Below are 18,161 nucleotides of genomic sequence, written 5' to 3' on the forward strand. Positions count from 1 at the left end.
CCCCCGGCCCGACCAACGAAGCACCAACAAACCCTGGACCCCTCCAGAACGCAGCAGCCCCACCCCGCGCCAGAAAAGATGGAGACTGCTGCCACCGAACAACCAAAACGCTAAAACCGAAGGAGCAAGAAAACTCAGCGACTCGACCCCCAGAGGCAAAGGCCAAAAGGAAAGAGCCGACGAAAAAACACACCAGAACCGAAGGGGCACTACCAACCGAGGAGAAGACAGAGCACGCTGACCAGAGACCAGGATGGTGCAAGCGGCGCACGAACAGGCCGGAGGTGAAACGACGCATGAGACAGCTTACTAACGGTGCAGAAGTAACACCTAGACCCAATACAAGCTGAAGCGGCTCCGCCAGCGCCGCTCGAAAAGAGGCGACAGTATGTGGCAAGACGACGGCCCCCAACCCCCACCAGAAAACCAAGCCGAGAGTAAACCAAGCTAACAAGAGTAACCACCTAAGAAGGGACAGGAAAAGGAAGGACCGCCAAAATACCCCATACTGCCGCCAAGAGAAGCACGCAGGTGGGACACCTACCACGAAGTCACCCGACCACCAACCGGAGGCGAGACCGCGAGGCAGAACATAAGCAGCCCCGACAAGGCCCCTCCGAGCCCAGGAAAAGGCGGAGCCGCGGGAAGATCTCGGGTGCGACCACCGAAACCCAGGCGGCACAAGGAGATGGAACGTCTGCCGAACAGAAAAACTCCCCAAAGCATGCAAGCCTGCCAGGAGATCAGAAACGACGGGTCCGACGAGACATCGCAAGACCCCCCCCCCAAAAAAAAAAAACGGCAGGGAAAGCTAGGAAACCAAAGAAAGCGGAAGGGTCGCCGCCAGAACAGTACCCGAACCAAGAGGTACGAACAACTGCAATAGACCGAGACAAAGAAGCACATCACAGGACACAGGCTAGAAAACGCCCAAAAACACACGCAGAACACCCCTGCTGCAGAGGAGGCAGGAAGAAAGAGCAGAAGTACAAAAAAAAAACAGGAAAACAACCAGGGGTGGACAATTAGGCAGGGACAGAAAACCCCCATGCAATCCCCAGGCACAAAACAGTAGCAAAGTGCCACACCACAACCGGACACAGGAACAAGGACACGCCACCGTGAAACACCGGTACCAATGCACACGTGCAGCAGCAGCAACAGGCACGACCGCAACATGCAACATGTAAATAGCAACTCCCTTCTGCAAGGGCAGAGAAACGGAGCAGGCAGACCCCAGACAGGGCCAACGGAGACACGACAAAACCCAGCAGGCCCAAAAACCTGCACCAGGCGACCGACGGCGGAGAAACCCCGCTCGATACCTGCTGGATGGGGTACTGGGAGCTCTTTTACACCCCAAGCCCGGCCCAAGGCCAGGCTAGACCGGCCAGAGGGTGGCCCACCAGGCAGCTGCTAGGAGTGGCCCGCCGGCCTACATACCCCCACAACCAGGATGGGCCAGAACTGCTATACGAAAACAGGCTAGTGTGCCCTGGAAGTCCATGGATGAACCAGCAAGAAGGCTTATGCTCGCAAGTAGGTCGTGCAACAACCACAGACCTCAGATGGTAATACTGTGTACCCCAATTGTGCCTATAGCACCACTGCACTCCACTGGTACTATCCCGCAAGTTCTACCAGATAGGCGGGACCTAAGAGCCAGAGCTCAAACCCTGCAAGCACAGCCAGGAGCCTTACCAGGTGAGTACAGAACCAACCCTACAACCCCCACACCTCACAACATGAAAAAAGGTGGGTCCCCTGAATGACTCTAGCATGGGTTGGACATGCACATGAGGGGGACAGGAAGGGTTGAAAAAGGGAGTCACTGGTGTGCGACCGGTCTCAGTCGTACAAAAATAAACCTAAATAAAGACAGGTATATAAACAACACCGCATCCAGCGCCCGGCCAAAAGACGCCAGACCGCAGAAACTCACCTGGCAAACGGCGGCACGAACTTGACATGACTCAACCGTGCCCAGAAAAACCTGGGAGCACCGCCAGGTGAAGACACCAGAGCCGGACCCGCAGGAGAGCAGGGAGAGGCGAAGGAGGTGGCCCACACCCATGACACAGGGAAAACCGCGCCGTCCTCCCCACAACTGGGAACCAGGACACCCCCGGAGCGAAGGGGCACATACCGCAGCCAGGGAGAAGAACGAGAGGCGAAGCACTGTAGCAAAAAGGGCGCAAAACACCAGCACTGAAACACCGCCCAGACCAAAACAAACTCCACGGCGCATGACACGCTGGCCGAACCACACAACCCTCACTGCGGGAAGGCGCCAACCAGGACTATTGCACTAGAAAAGTAGCCAAAAGAGGAAGCCGGAACAATAAAACCAGCCAAAGAAGCAAAGAGAGCCCAAAAAGGAACCCAACCGGGCGACAAGTAGACCAACAGGGCTACAAGTAGACCAACAGGGCTACAAGTAGCCCAACCGGCCCACAAGTAGCCCAACCGGCCCACAAGTAGCCCAACCGGCCCACAAGTAGCCCAACCGGCCCACAAGTAGCCCAACCGGCCCACAAGTAGCCCAACCGGCCCACAAGTAGCCCAACCGGCCCACAAGTAGCCCAACCGGCCCACAAGTAGCCCAACCGGCCCACAAGTAGCCCAACCGGCCCACAAGTAGCCCAACCGGCCCACAAGTAGCCCAACCGGCCCACAAGTAGCCCGACCGGCCCACAAGTAGCCCGACCGGCCCACAAGTAGCCCGACCGGCCCACAAGTAGCCCGACCGGCCCACAAGTAGCCCGACCGGCCCACAAGTAGCCCGACCGGCCCACAAATAGCCCGACCGGCCCACAAGTAGCCCGACCGGCCCACAAGTAGCCCGACCGGCCCACAAGTAGCCCAACCGGCCCACAAGTAGCCCAACCGGCCCACAAGTAGCCCAACCGGCCCACAAGTAGCCCAACCGGCCCACAAGTAGCCCAACCGGCCCACAAGTAGCCCAACCGGCCCACAAGTAGCCCAAAACGGCGACAAGGACGAGGAGCCGACAGACGTTCCAATAATGCGGGAAGTAGCGAAAAACCTTCCCGAACCCTCGAGAACACAGAAGCCAACACTAGTCCCGAAGGCACACAAAGGCGCAGGCGCACCCAAGACCAGAAGTCACGTAGAACCCCATCGAACGGGGAAACATGACGAAAACACCGTCCCAAAAAAGGGTGGGAGGAAACATCCACCCACAGGACAGGAACCAACCGACTCTAAGGCCAAGGAACCGAGCCCGGGGAGGGGCCGACGCCCAACAGCACGTACGGCGAGTGGGGAGGAAAGACCCCACTCCGCGTAACCACAAGCCCCGCCTAGAGGGGGATAAAAACTCCCACGGGGTCCAACGGGGCCAAGGCCCCCCAAGTCAGCCCCTACCCAGCCCCGGGAACATACACGACAGGCCCCAGGGCCGAGCCGTTCCCCCAAAGCCCCCGCCGTACCAGAAAACCGGGGCAACCGTGAAAACACTAAGGAAGGGAGCTCACTGGCAGACTCATACAACACGGCTGGAGGAACAGGCTCAAATGCCCTGTCACTACCCCAGAAGGGGAATTCCCCAAGACTGCCCTAAGTCTCAACACCATCAAAAACCCCGCCCCAAACCTACAGACGGTAAGGAACCGGATGCAGGCAGGAAGAGTGATCCAGGGAAAAGACAAGGGGGCGTGGATGGAACCAAAGCAACCAACACCCCCAAGTCCCAAAGCGAACTAAAACGGGGCAGCCCCGGGGCTCCCGGGGAGGAAAACACGAGAACGTTGCCACCACCAAGGCTCAAGTGCAACGCCCCTGCTGCCCACACCCGCTTAGTCAGTACAACTGGGTAACCGAGCCACAACGAGCAACCAAACTCGCAGGACTCCGGGTCGAAAGTGTCACCGACCCCACAGGCAGCAGACGGAGGCAAAACAGAGAGTCACCTAGAGACAAAGGGTGAGAGCAACCCTCAAACTCGCTTGAAGCGAGGGGGGGACTCTGGGGTCACATCCATCGGACCCGCGCGCCCCCAGGGGTTTCCCAGGGTCCCGAGCATTTACTATAAAAGGACTCGCGCTCAGGTAATCCCAGGCAGGGTACTGCTAACCGGCAACCAAAGCTACCAAACAACTTTCTAAGAGCTGAACCCCCGGGACGTGTACACTTATGGGGACCTAGCAGGGGGTACCACCAGAAAATACTCAGAACACAAGGGACACAAGGGGCAAGAACCTAGGCAGACCCCCCCCCCCCACTAGGTAGATAAACAAAAAGAAAAAGAAAACCCCGCAAGAGGACAGCGTACCCAAGCAGAACAGAACCGGCTGCTATGATTGGTAAAGACAAGCTGCACAGTACCCTGCGCCCCACCAGTGCAAAAACTGCCCCTTACTCTAAGGCGAACAAGGGAGACAGAACACCCGAGCACACAAAGAGCGGCCGAAAACCAAGCAGTAAACAGCCAAGCAGGGGCAGGACCCAAGGAACTTGTGGAAGGTGGCCCCAAGCCCCAAGGGCAGTACTTACAGGGCACCTAGGGAAGGGAACCCTAGGCACATGCAGCCCGAGTACTGGAGAATCACTCCCGGCTCACGCACCACCTAGAAAACAGACACCACACTCTAGGTACAGTGCTGAAACAACCACTGGAGCCGGAGCACATAACCGGTGCCAATAGCATCAGCTGAAGAACTGATGGGTGGATAGCCGGCGTGGGAGGTCTGGGGCTCCCCCTTCCCCCTACAGGGGAGGGGGGAGCTGCGCAGACAGCGGCGCGGTGACATATGACGTCATACTAGTTTCCTTGTTTTCTGTTGAGAGTTCTATCCACTAGTTCAGGCTTTAGGTAGCAATTTTCACCAGAATAGGGGTTTGTTTTGGAATGCTTACCTTTCTGGATGCTTGACCCGGTCGATGGCAGACATAGAATGCTTCCTACCACACGGGGGTTTCTATAGGCCATTGCTCCCCTAGCCTCTCTGAGGGGGCCAGGTTCTGGCCGTGGTCCCCGGTAGGCCCTAGAACTCCATACACATGACTGATGCCAAAGTCTGACATTAGCATATCAGCCTGGTAAAGCTCCGGGGAGCCGACGGGACTCCCCCCAGAAAAAGAACTAGAGAAGATATGATTGTGACATTTATGAGAGCAAGTGGCAGAAACAAGGACAGATTTCTCCAAATAAAATGCAGAAGTCCATAGATGGAAACTGTAAACAGTTTAGTCAAATTTTAATAAGGAAATAGGAAATCAGAGCATGAAAACTAAACACACAGAACAAACTGGACATAGTAGTAGGCAAGGCAAATGCAACCTATCATCAAGCCCAGATGACAAAATCACAAACATTTATGAGAAAAGTTGTGAAAAAATAGTAAGGCCCAAGAGCTATCCCTTCCTGACCATAAGCACCATTAGGAATGGTAAGGAAAATACATCAATGAACAAGAATACAAAACTAAAGTACAATAATGCAAGCTATAATAAAATACAAAAAAGAAACAGTGACTTTTATTAAAGCAAAAGATTTTTTTACCTGTTGTTATCCCAGCGCTGAGGCTTATTGGAGGGACTGCCAGACCTTTCATAGTGCTCGTTTGCAAGTTGACCCTTGGGAATAATAATGAGATTAAAAGAGGAAATATTTGTTAAAGGTGAGTAAAGCCAAACTACTCAATAGCTATAACTAGAAGCAGTGAGAATATTTTTTTGTGGGGGGTTAATAATTAGTAGGATGAAACCATATACACTGCTGCTCCACTTTAATCGATCCTCATGTTACAAATTCCTGCTTTAAATGGAAGAAATATAATTGAGTTTTAGAATGTAGAAGGTACTGATTAGTCTGGATAATATGGTTAGTCATCTGTAGCCTTAAAAGTACTGTATATGTTTTTAGCTGTTTTGGCACATCTTTTTTCTAAACCTTTAACTGTTGCTTTGTTTTTAATGTAAGTCGATGTCCAATGAATGGAGCCCAAAACAATCTCACCCACATCATTGACTGAGGAGTAAGATCAGACTTTTACCAGTTAATAAGGAACCTAAATAGCACACCAACTGGAAAAGCAAAGCGTCCCCAACTAGGATACAATACTGACGACTGTGAGCCTAAACCAGCAATTAATTTAGGCGTCCCTGAACCCAGATGCCAAGAGCCTAGAATTGGTGAAGCACAACCCATTAGTCTTAAGAATCTGAGTGCCAAGTTTAGCCAAATTTGACCCTAAATGAAAGTGGTAGCAGATGTGTTAATTTTAAACTCCAGCCAATCCCTGAAAAATGGATGCTTTGGAACATGCCAGTAAATGTTTCGCAAATCCAGGGAAACGAGCCAAGACTCCTACAAAACCACCTCCCAAATCTTGATACAGTAGTCATCTGGAAAGTTGGATAAGAGCTGAGTACACAGGCCCCCCAAAATCCTGACCATACTGTTCAGAACCAGACCAGGATTTCCAAGCCATTTGAGTTTCCTAATACTCCTGATTTCAAAACAATTGTCCTTTTTTTTCTTTGCAATCACCAAATTTTCCACTTTTTTTCTCATTTAACCTTATAATGAAATTGAACCACTGAATTTTGTTTTAAATAGATTCAATAACTGTCCCAAGGCACCAATTATTTTAGATTATCAGAGATAGAAAACTTGTATTTAGTTAGGATTATTGAGGTCCTCCAATGCCAATTACTGACCTTCCATATTGCAACCCATAAGAGTTGCTCAACTCCTGGGTACCTACCTACTGCTAAGCAAACAAAGGCATTAGGTGAAGGGAAATGTACTTAATCATTTCTGTCCTGCCCAGGGATTGAACCCAGGTCCCTCAATTGAGAGTAGAGGATGTAATTCATGTGAATATTCAGTAATGCCATATATTATATGGGAATTACATGGGAGTATTAAATTGGCTTGGAAAAATAGAACTTTTGCCTCACTTGTCTATGTACGGGAATATTCAGCGGGGAAGTGTGAAGCCGAGCATCCACATTGGCTTTCTCTGGTTCCTCTGCAGGGATCTTCAACAGTTGCTTTATCTGGTTTGTTGCATCATAGTTCCCACCTCGCCATCCTCCCCCTCTAGAGTCTCCTCCTCCCCCATCCATCGTCACAAACTAAAAGCCCCACTCACTGCAAGAAAAACAAGGATTATTGTACAGTATAACAATACAGTATTTTATGCAGAATTCTTTAAGGTAATGCATTCAGTGATTAAAGTATATTAAATTTAACCCTCAAAATGCGGGCAGTCGTCAAAACTGTCACCTTGCCTCACTGCAAAACATAAAAAAAAAAAACTATTTAAATCATATCTGGTGTTGGTGTTGTCGCAGGAAGTCGGGTGGAGGGGGAATAGATATGAGAGTTCTTGACACACTTGTACAGGAAAAGCAATTTCTTATAGTAACCTTGGATATTTAAGCTGTTTCAATTATGCGTTTACACAGTGTAGTGTGTGTGTGTTGAATAAATCAATTATGTCTACTAATTGACAAAAAGTGATTGATTAATGTACAGTACTAGTATATAGGCCTATAATGTACTATGTAACCTACCACACACAGTCACCTGTTGCAACCCACTCCCTTAATGTGATTCTGTCTGGGAATGTCACCCTACCATAGATTCAAACACTAGAAGAAAAGACCATTTGACAATAACCATAGGCCTCTAGTACACAATATCTTCATCTCAAAGTAAGACCCTGCAAGTCTATACTGTATAACTTTTCCATGGTCTTGTTTAACTCCATTACATCCATATTAAACTATAAAATCATTTTCCTTATTGTTACTATATTTACTAGTGGCAGTATTGTAACCAATAAGGTCTACACAGTTGCTACTAGCAAAGCAACACAGGTTGCTTGGAGGATATTTCAACACCTAAGTTTTGTCAAGATATTTAGCACCTCAAGAGTATGATACCTTATTGAATAAGGTTCCAGTCTTACCCCCACTTTTCATGGTGGCCTCATTACTACTCTTTGTGGTTAAACTAAAGGGATAGACGAGATCACATTTTCTAGGGTGGTGCCTGCCCAAACCTTACGCAACAGAACTCGATGGATAATACCACCTCACCAAGTGTTTCATTTGTATTTTTATACAGTAGCACAGTGTTCTGTTTCATGCCTTATTGCCATCACTTTTGTGTCTCATAGTGAATATGCTACCCATACTGAATTTGAATATGCAAATGGAAATATGCTAGTGATGAGATGAACTCCATTGGCGTGTGGACTTGCGAGTTGGTGAAATAGAAAGGAAAGAGGGGTACTGCATGGTCCATTGAAAATATCAGGAAGTTAATAAAATGAAATTGGATGCATGAAAAATATTGTTACATTAAGATGAGTAAAGTGATGCATGGGAAAAATAAGTTATTATCAAAAAAGGCACCAAGCCATGAAGACTATGTACAACCCCAAGGGAAAAGAAAGAGGGAATAATAATAAAGTAAATGGTTATAAAAAAAAGTAAAGGATGAGTTTAGTGGATGAAAAAATTAAAGAATGTGTTTAGAAGTGAGGAATTCATAATTAATATTTTTTTACAGAAACTATAAAAATAACCTTAACAAATGGTGAAGGATGTGGAAAAAAAGATTGTTTCAACTCTGTACATGATGTTACCAATATATATGTAGAGAATATTTTAAGAGTAATATGGTTACAAATGTGAAGAAAAGGCATGACAATTAGAACAGGTTTTGGGATGAGCAAGGTTAGTGGAAGAAGCCCATTGGAACAGAAGATAGGGGTAAAATTAGATTAGCTATGAATAGTTAGTTCAGGTACAGATGAAATAAATGTAGATATCTTTAGGTATGAGAGCAAGGCAATGATACACAATTAACTGTTTGATTGCATGGCAAGTGGGCGAGATACCAGTCAATTGACTACAGCTATCATTGTAATTATATACACACACATACATATATATACTATATGGTAAAAATGCAGACAATGCATCACAATAACATAGCTGAAGAAATGGTTCCTAAACTACACACCAGAGGATGAAGAAATGGAGATGTTTCAGTCTGTCCTGGACCAAAATCTACTTGATAATGGTCTGGGTCAGCCTGAAATAATGTTGTTTCTTCATCCTCTGGTGTGTGGTAGTCATCATATGGTACACATTAGAAGAGATGAATGTGAGAACTATAGGGTGATCATTGCAGTGGTACAAATTGAAATTACAGTAACATTTTATGTTTCCCTGAGGGAGATGGTTTTCCCTGGAGTAATTATTTCGACCAAAGCACAACTGGATATTTAATTGCACTAAAAAAATTTCAATACTAAAAGAAAAGGCTACAAAGGGCCCGTTTCTTTGCTGGGTCAAAGTGGACATGAAACTCGAAAATGCTGTCTCTTAATTACTGTATTTATTAACTGATATATTCATATGAAATAACTAATCATGTACAGTATACATAATATATCTTGAAAACCTAAAAAAAATTAACTCAATTACAGTATTTTTCATAAATACACTTTTATTGTATGTCACATGAATCCCCTGCACAGCAGTGGAACTGCTTTTTCCCTTCACCTTCAATGCCTCTGCCCTGGAAGTGTACATCTACACCAGCCCAGATGAGTCATCAGTCCTGCCACTTCTCCATACCCCCCAGGGCCTGGCATGGCCTGACACGGCTTGGTATGACTCGGAGGCAAGCCAGTCGCCTCTGCTAACCTGCTAACCTGTAATTTGCCCCCACAAACAAGCAGTTAGCCGCCTTCAACTGGCAGTAGTGCAGCTCAAGACAAAGGCACCACCAGCCACAACGAGCAGTTTGCTAGTTGACCAGGTGTCCACCTTGCGTTGACACCGGATGAGTCATCACCGCCGGACTATATAAGGGGCGCCACCTCCTTGGAGAGCCAGTCTCTCCCTTAGTGCTCTTGGAACACCTTGGTGTCTCTCACCCGTCATCTGACTTCAGTCAACGCCGTGTGTCTGATGCCGTGGTGGTATGGTAGCTGTCTTCAGTACAGTATATTTTTATGCCTTGTATTCATTGCTTACAGTTTATTTTTGCATTAATGTCATATTAAGTTGTTCACCTTTGCATTACATGATAGCCAAGTATTGTCATGGGTCATTTTTGTTCATTAATATTTCGGTATATTGTTTTAATTATTTATTTGATGATTTTCATTTGTTTCCACCTGCGACTTACACACTGCAAGGCCAATAGCATTTTTTTTTTAATTTGTGCGAGGGAGAGCCATACCATCTTGGTTCAGTATAGCCGTGATGCAGTACCACAACCCGTCACATGTAATTATTAATTTTATCCTGTAAGGCTCTGATACATAATTTGAAACAGTTAAGTTTAGTTCGTTTATTATAGAACTTGATGCCCATCACGTGGGCAGTGGCAAAAAGGCTTTCATTTACATAATGGGTTCAAGAACTGGACCATAATGCTCAAGCTAAGAAATTTACATTTGTACGGAACTACTTACAGTAGTTATATTTTATCGCACCCCCATACACCATGGGTGGTGGTCTAAGGTTTACAGTCTCACACACACATCTTTGCACTACCTAAATTACATAAGCTTAGGATACTTTGCAAAGATTTTGGATTGTATATTTTTGGATGAAATTTATGATAATTTCTTTAATACCAGTGGAGTAGCTCATTTAGATCTGACAAAATCTAATATTCAAAATATACACACAATTAGCAAGCTTAAAAAAATGTTGAAAAGTACTGTACAGTATATAAATAACAAATTACACATTTTAATGAAAAGAAATTATAAAACTGTCAATACAAAATTGAATGCTTATTTATTCTCTTACAACAGCAGTTAAATTGTAACTACAGTACCTGCACACAGTGTATAATCCATCCTAATCCTAGCAGTTCAAAAATTATATAATCTCGCAACCAATATGTCTGGTTCATAATATAAAGCAGCGGTTCAGTCGATTAAGGCAGCGTCTCGGATGCTCTCAGACGCAGGTTCGAATCCTCGTCACGGCCCTTGTGGATTTGTTCACCAATATGTATGTGGTTCGATTCCCAGCAGGACAAGATGTTTGGCCAAGTTTCCTCACACCTGATGAGCCTGATCACTTAGCAGTAACTAGGTACCCGAGAGTTAGGCAACTGTAGAGTTGTATCCCAGAGAAGGCCAAGAGAGGGACGTTAATTAGTAGCACAGGCGGCACTTGCCCCCGACACTGGGAAACCATATGCTAAACACATTTCAGTTATGTCGCATGACGGTGCAAACTCTTAACAACTGGTTAGATATTAGAAGAACACCACTAATACATTATTGTGATGGTGTTTTGGTTTAGGCTTGTACATGGCATATATATATATATATATACATATATATACATGGCATATACTGCCCTGTGCTGGAATGGTTATGTTATTTAGAAATAATTATTCAGAGAAAAAATGCATAATATTCTTCATATATTGTTCCCATTATGGTATGTTAAAATAAAAACAATTACTGTAAATCAACTCTGGGTGAGTTTTTTTCAGGTATAAACACAGGTAACATTATCTTATATCCAAACCAGATAATGTGGTGCAACCCATGAGCCAAACCCCCATATGCCTCTTATCAATGACAGTAACATTAAAGTTGTCACGAACAACTTGAGGTCAGCAGCTGCAGCACTCAACAGCTCCCACAGAGAGAGATAAGGTTTACCTGCTGGACCTTGAGAACAATGCTGTACAGGTACCTAACCTGTGCCAACATTGCACATCATGAATATCTAAGCTTTTCTTCGCCTGACAATTTTTCCTTAAATCCTTTAACTGAATAGAACTAAAACTTTGTTTCGTGTATTTGGTATTATTTGTTTTTAGTAAAGTATTACATGTAAGTGTAGATATTGAGGCGACTGAAATTCACACACACACACAGTCGACACAAAGTTATCAGACGGAAAAATGTGGATAAATCACATGCGCGGCAGAGAATCCAAGATATCCACATCCACCGCTATAACTAGCATAACAAGAGGGCCTTAACTGGTGAAATATTGCGACACAGCCTCCAAGATGAGGTAGAAAGTGGTAGTAGCAGTTTGTAAACAAATCGCCATGTACTTTCCCCCCACTGCTGGCCAGGCCCCCAGCAGCCTCCTCGCCTCACGCCAGCCACCTCCCGCCCTCCTCCCTCTGCCCAACCGCAGCCGCGTCCTTACTGCTCACCGTTATGTGATTCATGGATCAGCTCTGGAGTGGAGGTGGGTGGGAAAAGTGTGTAGGTGCAGGAGGCTAGGCGTCGCAGTAGCCAGTGTTGTGGTGCGGCTCAGCCCCCACCAGGTGGCAGCTCCCGCACACACACACACACCCGCCAAGCTTGAATCCCTCCAGGCACGTGCTTCACTACCAAATGTATATGGTTTATCCCTCAGAATGTTTGGTAATATGTTTATTGTTTGTGATATGTGTCTATGTATGTATTAACACGTTGTACTGAACGGGGTGAGAATAGCTTGAGCTACCTCATCGCTTTGTGTGTATTTTACCTCAATAAACTTATTTCAATTTCAATTTCAATTTCGGTCATGTTCAACAACATATGTTTACAAGAAAGACTGCCACCAAAATATTCTATTATATACAAGAAGGTACATTGGGTTCATGAGATTACAGAGACTAGAAGTATTACATTCTTCTAAAGCTACTAGCACGCATAGCGTTTCGGGCAGATCCTTAATCTACCATATAATTTTAAGAAGGTAATTTCTAGCAAAATTAAAAAAAATGTTTTTAGAGCCCTAAAGAGGTGGGAATTCCGGACACCGTGTTCTCCCATATAACAGGGCTTGATGGAAAACGTGAATCCACGGGGGAGACATCTCCCGTCATGCAGGGTGCAGTCGCACCTCCACAGATCTCCAGTATTAGCTCTTCATACTGGTAATGGCTCAAAAGGGGCCACTACTTACGGGCTATTCATGCCCGTGCCACTTTTTTGGGTGGCTTAATCTTCATCAATCAACGTGAATCGACACAATCGACTTGAGAATGGTCCAGGACGGACCAAAACGTCGTCGTCCCTTCACCTTCTAGTGTGTGGTCTGGTCAACAAAACGTGAATGATCCCTCACTGTCTATGTTGCCTGGGGCCTAACCAGAGCAAGATATAGCTGAAGAACAACACCAGGTGTCTTGTTACTAACGCTTCCATTAATAAATCCCATTGTCCCTATTTGCCTTATTACGAACATTTATGCATTGATTTTTTGGTTTTAAATTCTTACTAATCATAACTACCAGATCCCTTTCGCAATCTCAACACCCTCTAGCTCATATCTTGTAACTCTATCCTCATTACCTAGCCTCAGAACTTTACATTTATCAGCATTAAACTGCATCTGCCAATCTTTTGACCATTTCAAAACCCTATTTAGATCAACTTGAAATGATAGTGAGTCTTCTTCCGTGTTAATTTCCCTACCGATTTTTGTATCATCGGCAAATTTGCAAATGTTGCTACTCAAACCTGAATCTAAATCATTTATATATATTATAAACAACAGAGGTCCCAAGACAGAGCCTTGAGGCACTCCACTTACAACATTATCCCACTCTGACTTAACCCCATTTATACTAACTCTCTGTTTTCTTTGGAATAGCCATGCCCTAATCCAACTTAATATAACACCCCCAGTACCATGAGCCTCTATCTTTTTAGTCTTTCATGTGGCACTGTATCAAAAGCTTTGCTAAAGTCAAGGTACACAACATCACAATTCTTACCACTAACAACTGCCTCAACTATGCTGGAATAAAAAGATAGCAAATTTGTTAAACATATACAGCCTTTTGTAAAACTATGTTGCGACTCATTTATTAATTTATGTTTTTCAAGATGAAGACGAATTATATTTGCAATTATCGATTCAAGTAACTTTCTCACAATAGACGTTAGGCTAATTGGCCGATAGTTTGACGCAAGTGATCTATCTCCTTTCTTTAAAATTGGAACCACATTAGTAACTTTCCATGACTCTTGCATTCTGTCTGACTCTATTGACTTATTAAATATGGTAGACAGTGGCTAGCAAAGCACCTTGGCAAACACTTCATCTGGCCCTGGGGATTTGTTTAGTTTTAGTTTTATTATTTGTTTAATTACATCCTCCCTGGTAACGGCTAAACTAGTCAACCTGTCCTCGTCCCCACCCACATAGACTTGTTCGGCTGAAAGCATATTGTTAAGTTCCTCTTTAGTAAATACAGATATAAAATATTTATTAAAAATACTACTCATCTCCTCGTCATTATCCGTTATTTGACCTGTCTCAGTTTTTAATGGACCTATCCTTTCCCTAGTCTTTGTTCGATATAACTGACAAAAAACTTTAGGATTTGTCTTTGCTTGCCCTGCTATGCGAACTTCATAGTATAGTTTCTTTTTGCTTTCCTTATCTCTTTTTTTTTAAATTTCTAACCAGTTGTACGAATTCCTGTTCTAAACTGACTTCCCCATTCCTAATCCTTTTGTACACGCTTTTTTTTACCTATAAGGCTCTTCAGATCCTTTGTTATCCACTTTGGACCATTAGTATCCGATCTATTCAATTTGTATTGTATACAACGTTCCTGTGCTTTGCTTAGAAGCCAGTGACTAGGTCATCAGTGAAGCCAGTGACTAGGTCATCAGTGAAGCCAGTGACTAGGTCATCAGTGAAGCCAGGGACTAGGTCATCAGTGAAGCCAGGGACTAGGTCATCAGTGAAGCCAGGAACTAGGTCATCAGTGAAGCCAGTGACTAGGTCATCAGTGAAGCCAGGGACTAGGTCATCAGTGAAGCCAGTGACTAGGTCATCAGTGAAGCCAGGAACTAGGTCATCAGTGAAGCCAGGGACTAGATCATCAGTGATGACCTAGCTACTGCTTGCATGATTTTATTTACTAATTCAGCTGCCATAATGTTTCTGTCATAAGTTTCCATATGGATATCACATCTTAGGGAGCACCCTTCCTTAAACCACCAATCTGTCGTATACTGTATATCAGTAGGAGTTTTTTTAATTCAGTTCATTTAATATGCACCCCATACCCATCTTGTGGGCGGTAGTGGAAAGGGTTACAAAGGCACATAATGGGCTCAGGGACTGAACCCCACAATTCATTTAGCTATGCAAGTTACAATCTTGATGAGCTAGTTACAAAATTCAATATAAGTCGTCACATCAACAATGGGTTCGAGATCGACCTCGAGTACAGGTTCTAAATTAAGCAACTGACATATGTGGAGAGCTAGTGTCAAAATTTATATGTTTGTCCTGCACACCGCCCCCTATCCAGTGGGCAGCGGTGGATAGGTTACAATCACTTAGTTACTACCTACAGGTAGCAAACTGGGGATATTTGGCTAAAATTTCTGGTAGCAGATCATTTTGAATGAAATATTGACACATCGCTGGAACATTGGTTATAGAATTGTCTCTAAATTCACGTATCTTTTCGCACTCCATCACATAGTGACGGAGGGTGTGCGAATAATTTTGTTGACACAGTTTACATTTGGTCAGGTCTACATCAGCAGATAATGAGAATTCCCAGAGATACTTGTAACCGAGTCTAAGCCGAGCAGTAGTAACATCTAGAAGTCTGCTGATTTTATTTGATGATCCATAGATGTGTGGTTCCTCTTGCATGATAGTAAGATGATAGATGGAATTACTGGTGTCAATTTCACTTTGCCTCAGGTCTACAAGACCTTGTTGAAGTTCTCGGTGTACTGCTGCTCTCAGATTGCTCATTGACAATCCAAGGTTACACTCAACGGCTCCTTTAAAGGCAGATTCTTTGGCTAACTTATCAGCTCTATCATGCATTCGGAGGCCAACATGAGATGGAGACCACATGAAATGGACTCTGTTACCATCCTTAATAATTTTGTTGCATTTGTGTCTAGCTTCGGACACGAGCATGTTACAGTTATGTCTTAAAGAGTTGAGAGCATTTAAGGATGATAAGGAGTCACTTACAATTAATGTAGGAGAGGCCAGTCAAAGGTTGAAGGCCAGACATGTAGGGCTAGTCTCACCCAACTTTGCATCCTCAAGAGAAAGCATGAGAAATTGAAACAGCTGAGAGAGCAGCAGTAAGCAGACACAGAGGCCAAGAGAACAAACCTTCAGTATCATTAGAAACTGTCAGTACTGTATATATCATAGTTCACCCCTAATTTTAAATAAGTTGATAAATTAGATACGGGTCCATGCAGTAGTTGTTATGTATATAAGAGTTACTCTAGATGGCTTTTTTAAGCAAAGGTACATCATAAAAAGTTAAATGAAATATCCACGTGTCAATGTGTATAAATTATTTATTATTTGTAATACTGTGCTATCAAAACATAATTATATTAAGTGACAAAATCAGGGAAATATAAATTTAATATTTGTTTAATAGGCTAACAGAGCGCCATCGCTGACATTGTCAACAGCAGAAGCTAACTATTATTTGTGAAATTCACCTTACTATTGGATGCCTTGTTTCCATGAGCGTTTATTACAAAAGTTGAATTTACATAAGTGCACAATACAGTATGATAAATTTTATTTGTGTAGAACATAGTACAAAGAGTAGCTTACAAGACTAAAGCAAAAATATAAGCAGGTCTGTACATTTGAATTGTCATGCTATTGCCATGTGTTTCACATTAAAAAAGTACATTAATGTACTGTATATTTATAGGTTATATTTTACATTAAACAAATATTTTTATTCAATGATAAAGTGAGTTGCTATACAGAGCTGCGAACATAAGAATTAAGTTAGATACTATAATTAAAAATATATAATAAAGTTAGACTAATAGGAACTGCAATGAAGGGATAACAATATTGAGAAATGTTTGATTTATAGGAAGGACATTCATTAGAAGCAAAGATATAGACTGAAAGAAGTTCATGTTGATCTTCAATAAGACTGTAAAATAACATCTGTGAATGTTACTTTTTACATTTAGCAGCATTTTATTATTATTATGAACTAAACTTTTGTTTAGAAGGCAAATATTATATACAAAATTACAGTACAGTACTAGTAGTTATAATATTTTAAAATTCTTAGTGTGTAGTTTAACATAAAATAATAAAAAATTACATTTTATAATGTATACATATGTATCTCAGTCAAGCAGATCCTTGCACTTTTAATTTCTGTAAACATATAATATGAAGGTGGTACTGTATTACCTTCATCTTGATCCATTATTGACAATTTACCTGCAAGTGGACATAGAGGTAAATTCAAATAGAGATGGCACATTCACTTTCAAATCATGAAATTAATCAAATGTTTGCACTTCTTCTAGTTTTTGTGAGAGAATGATGTCTTGCCCTTTGAAGTGAAAGATTCCACGGAACTTTCCTCCTCGTAAATATATTGGGAACCACAGCCTATCATCAGGCCACATCTGGCTGTAGGGAAGGTTGTCCACACTGAACCACTGTGGCTTCATCTCTGCAACATTATGTCCATTAGCAGAAAAGAAGGTACAGTATCAGTAATTTTACATTGAATGGAAAAGTATACTATATTTTAAAATATACAGCATACAGTATAAAATCAAATACTATTGTATTATAAGCCTATTATTCAACAACATTTTACCCCCTCCCAACATCACACAATGTTCTGTTATTTGGTCTATAGAGATATGCAGTATATGAAGATTCAGTTAATTTAGGAAAAATACTTTGCATTATGAGCAAGTCTTTACTTTCACACCACAATGTATATTCTCATGGAATGCATACCTAGCTACTCAAATTCCAATATTCATTCTAACTCCGAGTACTTGTACTGTAAATTTCAGTCAAGCAATGACATTCTCTCTCATTCAAATATTCATTCTCTCATTCAAACTTGTTCCTTCTTTGACAAGTACAGTATGTTCCTTCTTGCATTAGTCATAGTTATAATCACTCCCTCATTTCTCACTTTCGTGTGGTGGCAAGGAATCATCATAAAAAGAAATAAGAAAGCAAAAAAATCTCTTTCCTGTTCACACTCAAACCGTACTTCACACACTCTCCTTGTCTGTCCATCTTGTTTTCTGGCTTTTCTTTTCTTCTACCTTCTTCACGCAAAACAACTCGAAACAATGGATAAAGGTTGGACAAATTTAAATTTAGGAAATACTTGGGTA

The 18,161-nt window shown here is 43.3% G+C and overlaps 2 protein-coding genes across 3 annotated transcripts in view; both read right to left on the reverse strand.

Annotated features, from left to right (window-relative positions):
- Positions 1-12,331, reverse strand: part of LOC123774531 (terminal uridylyltransferase 7) — a 91,704-nt gene extending 79,373 nt beyond the window's left edge. Inside the window, exons 1-3 of one of the 2 annotated variants that reach the window (XM_069304012.1) lie at positions 12,194-12,331; positions 6,928-7,120; positions 5,525-5,598 (exon numbers count right to left, since the gene is read on the reverse strand). In XM_069304012.1, the coding sequence (XP_069160113.1) occupies positions 5,525-5,598; positions 6,928-7,095 (242 nt within the window). In that variant the 5' untranslated portion in view covers positions 7,096-7,120; positions 12,194-12,331. Of the gene's footprint in view, positions 1-5,524; positions 5,599-6,927; positions 7,121-12,011; positions 12,137-12,193 lie in introns of those variants that run through there. The other variant, XM_069304013.1, reaches the window with a different exon arrangement.
- Positions 12,332-16,313: 3,982 nt separating this feature from the next.
- The window catches only part of LOC123774634 (oxidized purine nucleoside triphosphate hydrolase), an 18,525-nt gene continuing 16,677 nt past the window's right edge, over positions 16,314-18,161 (reverse strand). Inside the window, exon 3 of the mRNA XM_045769139.2 lies at positions 16,314-17,473. Coding sequence (XP_045625095.2) covers positions 17,298-17,473 — 176 coding nt within the window. The 3' untranslated portion in view covers positions 16,314-17,297. The remainder of the gene's footprint in view (positions 17,474-18,161) is intronic.

The sequence above is a fragment of the Procambarus clarkii genome, chromosome 51 (assembly GCF_040958095.1).
Source record: "Procambarus clarkii isolate CNS0578487 chromosome 51, FALCON_Pclarkii_2.0, whole genome shotgun sequence".
In the NCBI taxonomy this organism is placed as follows: Eukaryota; Metazoa; Arthropoda; class Malacostraca; order Decapoda; family Cambaridae; genus Procambarus; species Procambarus clarkii.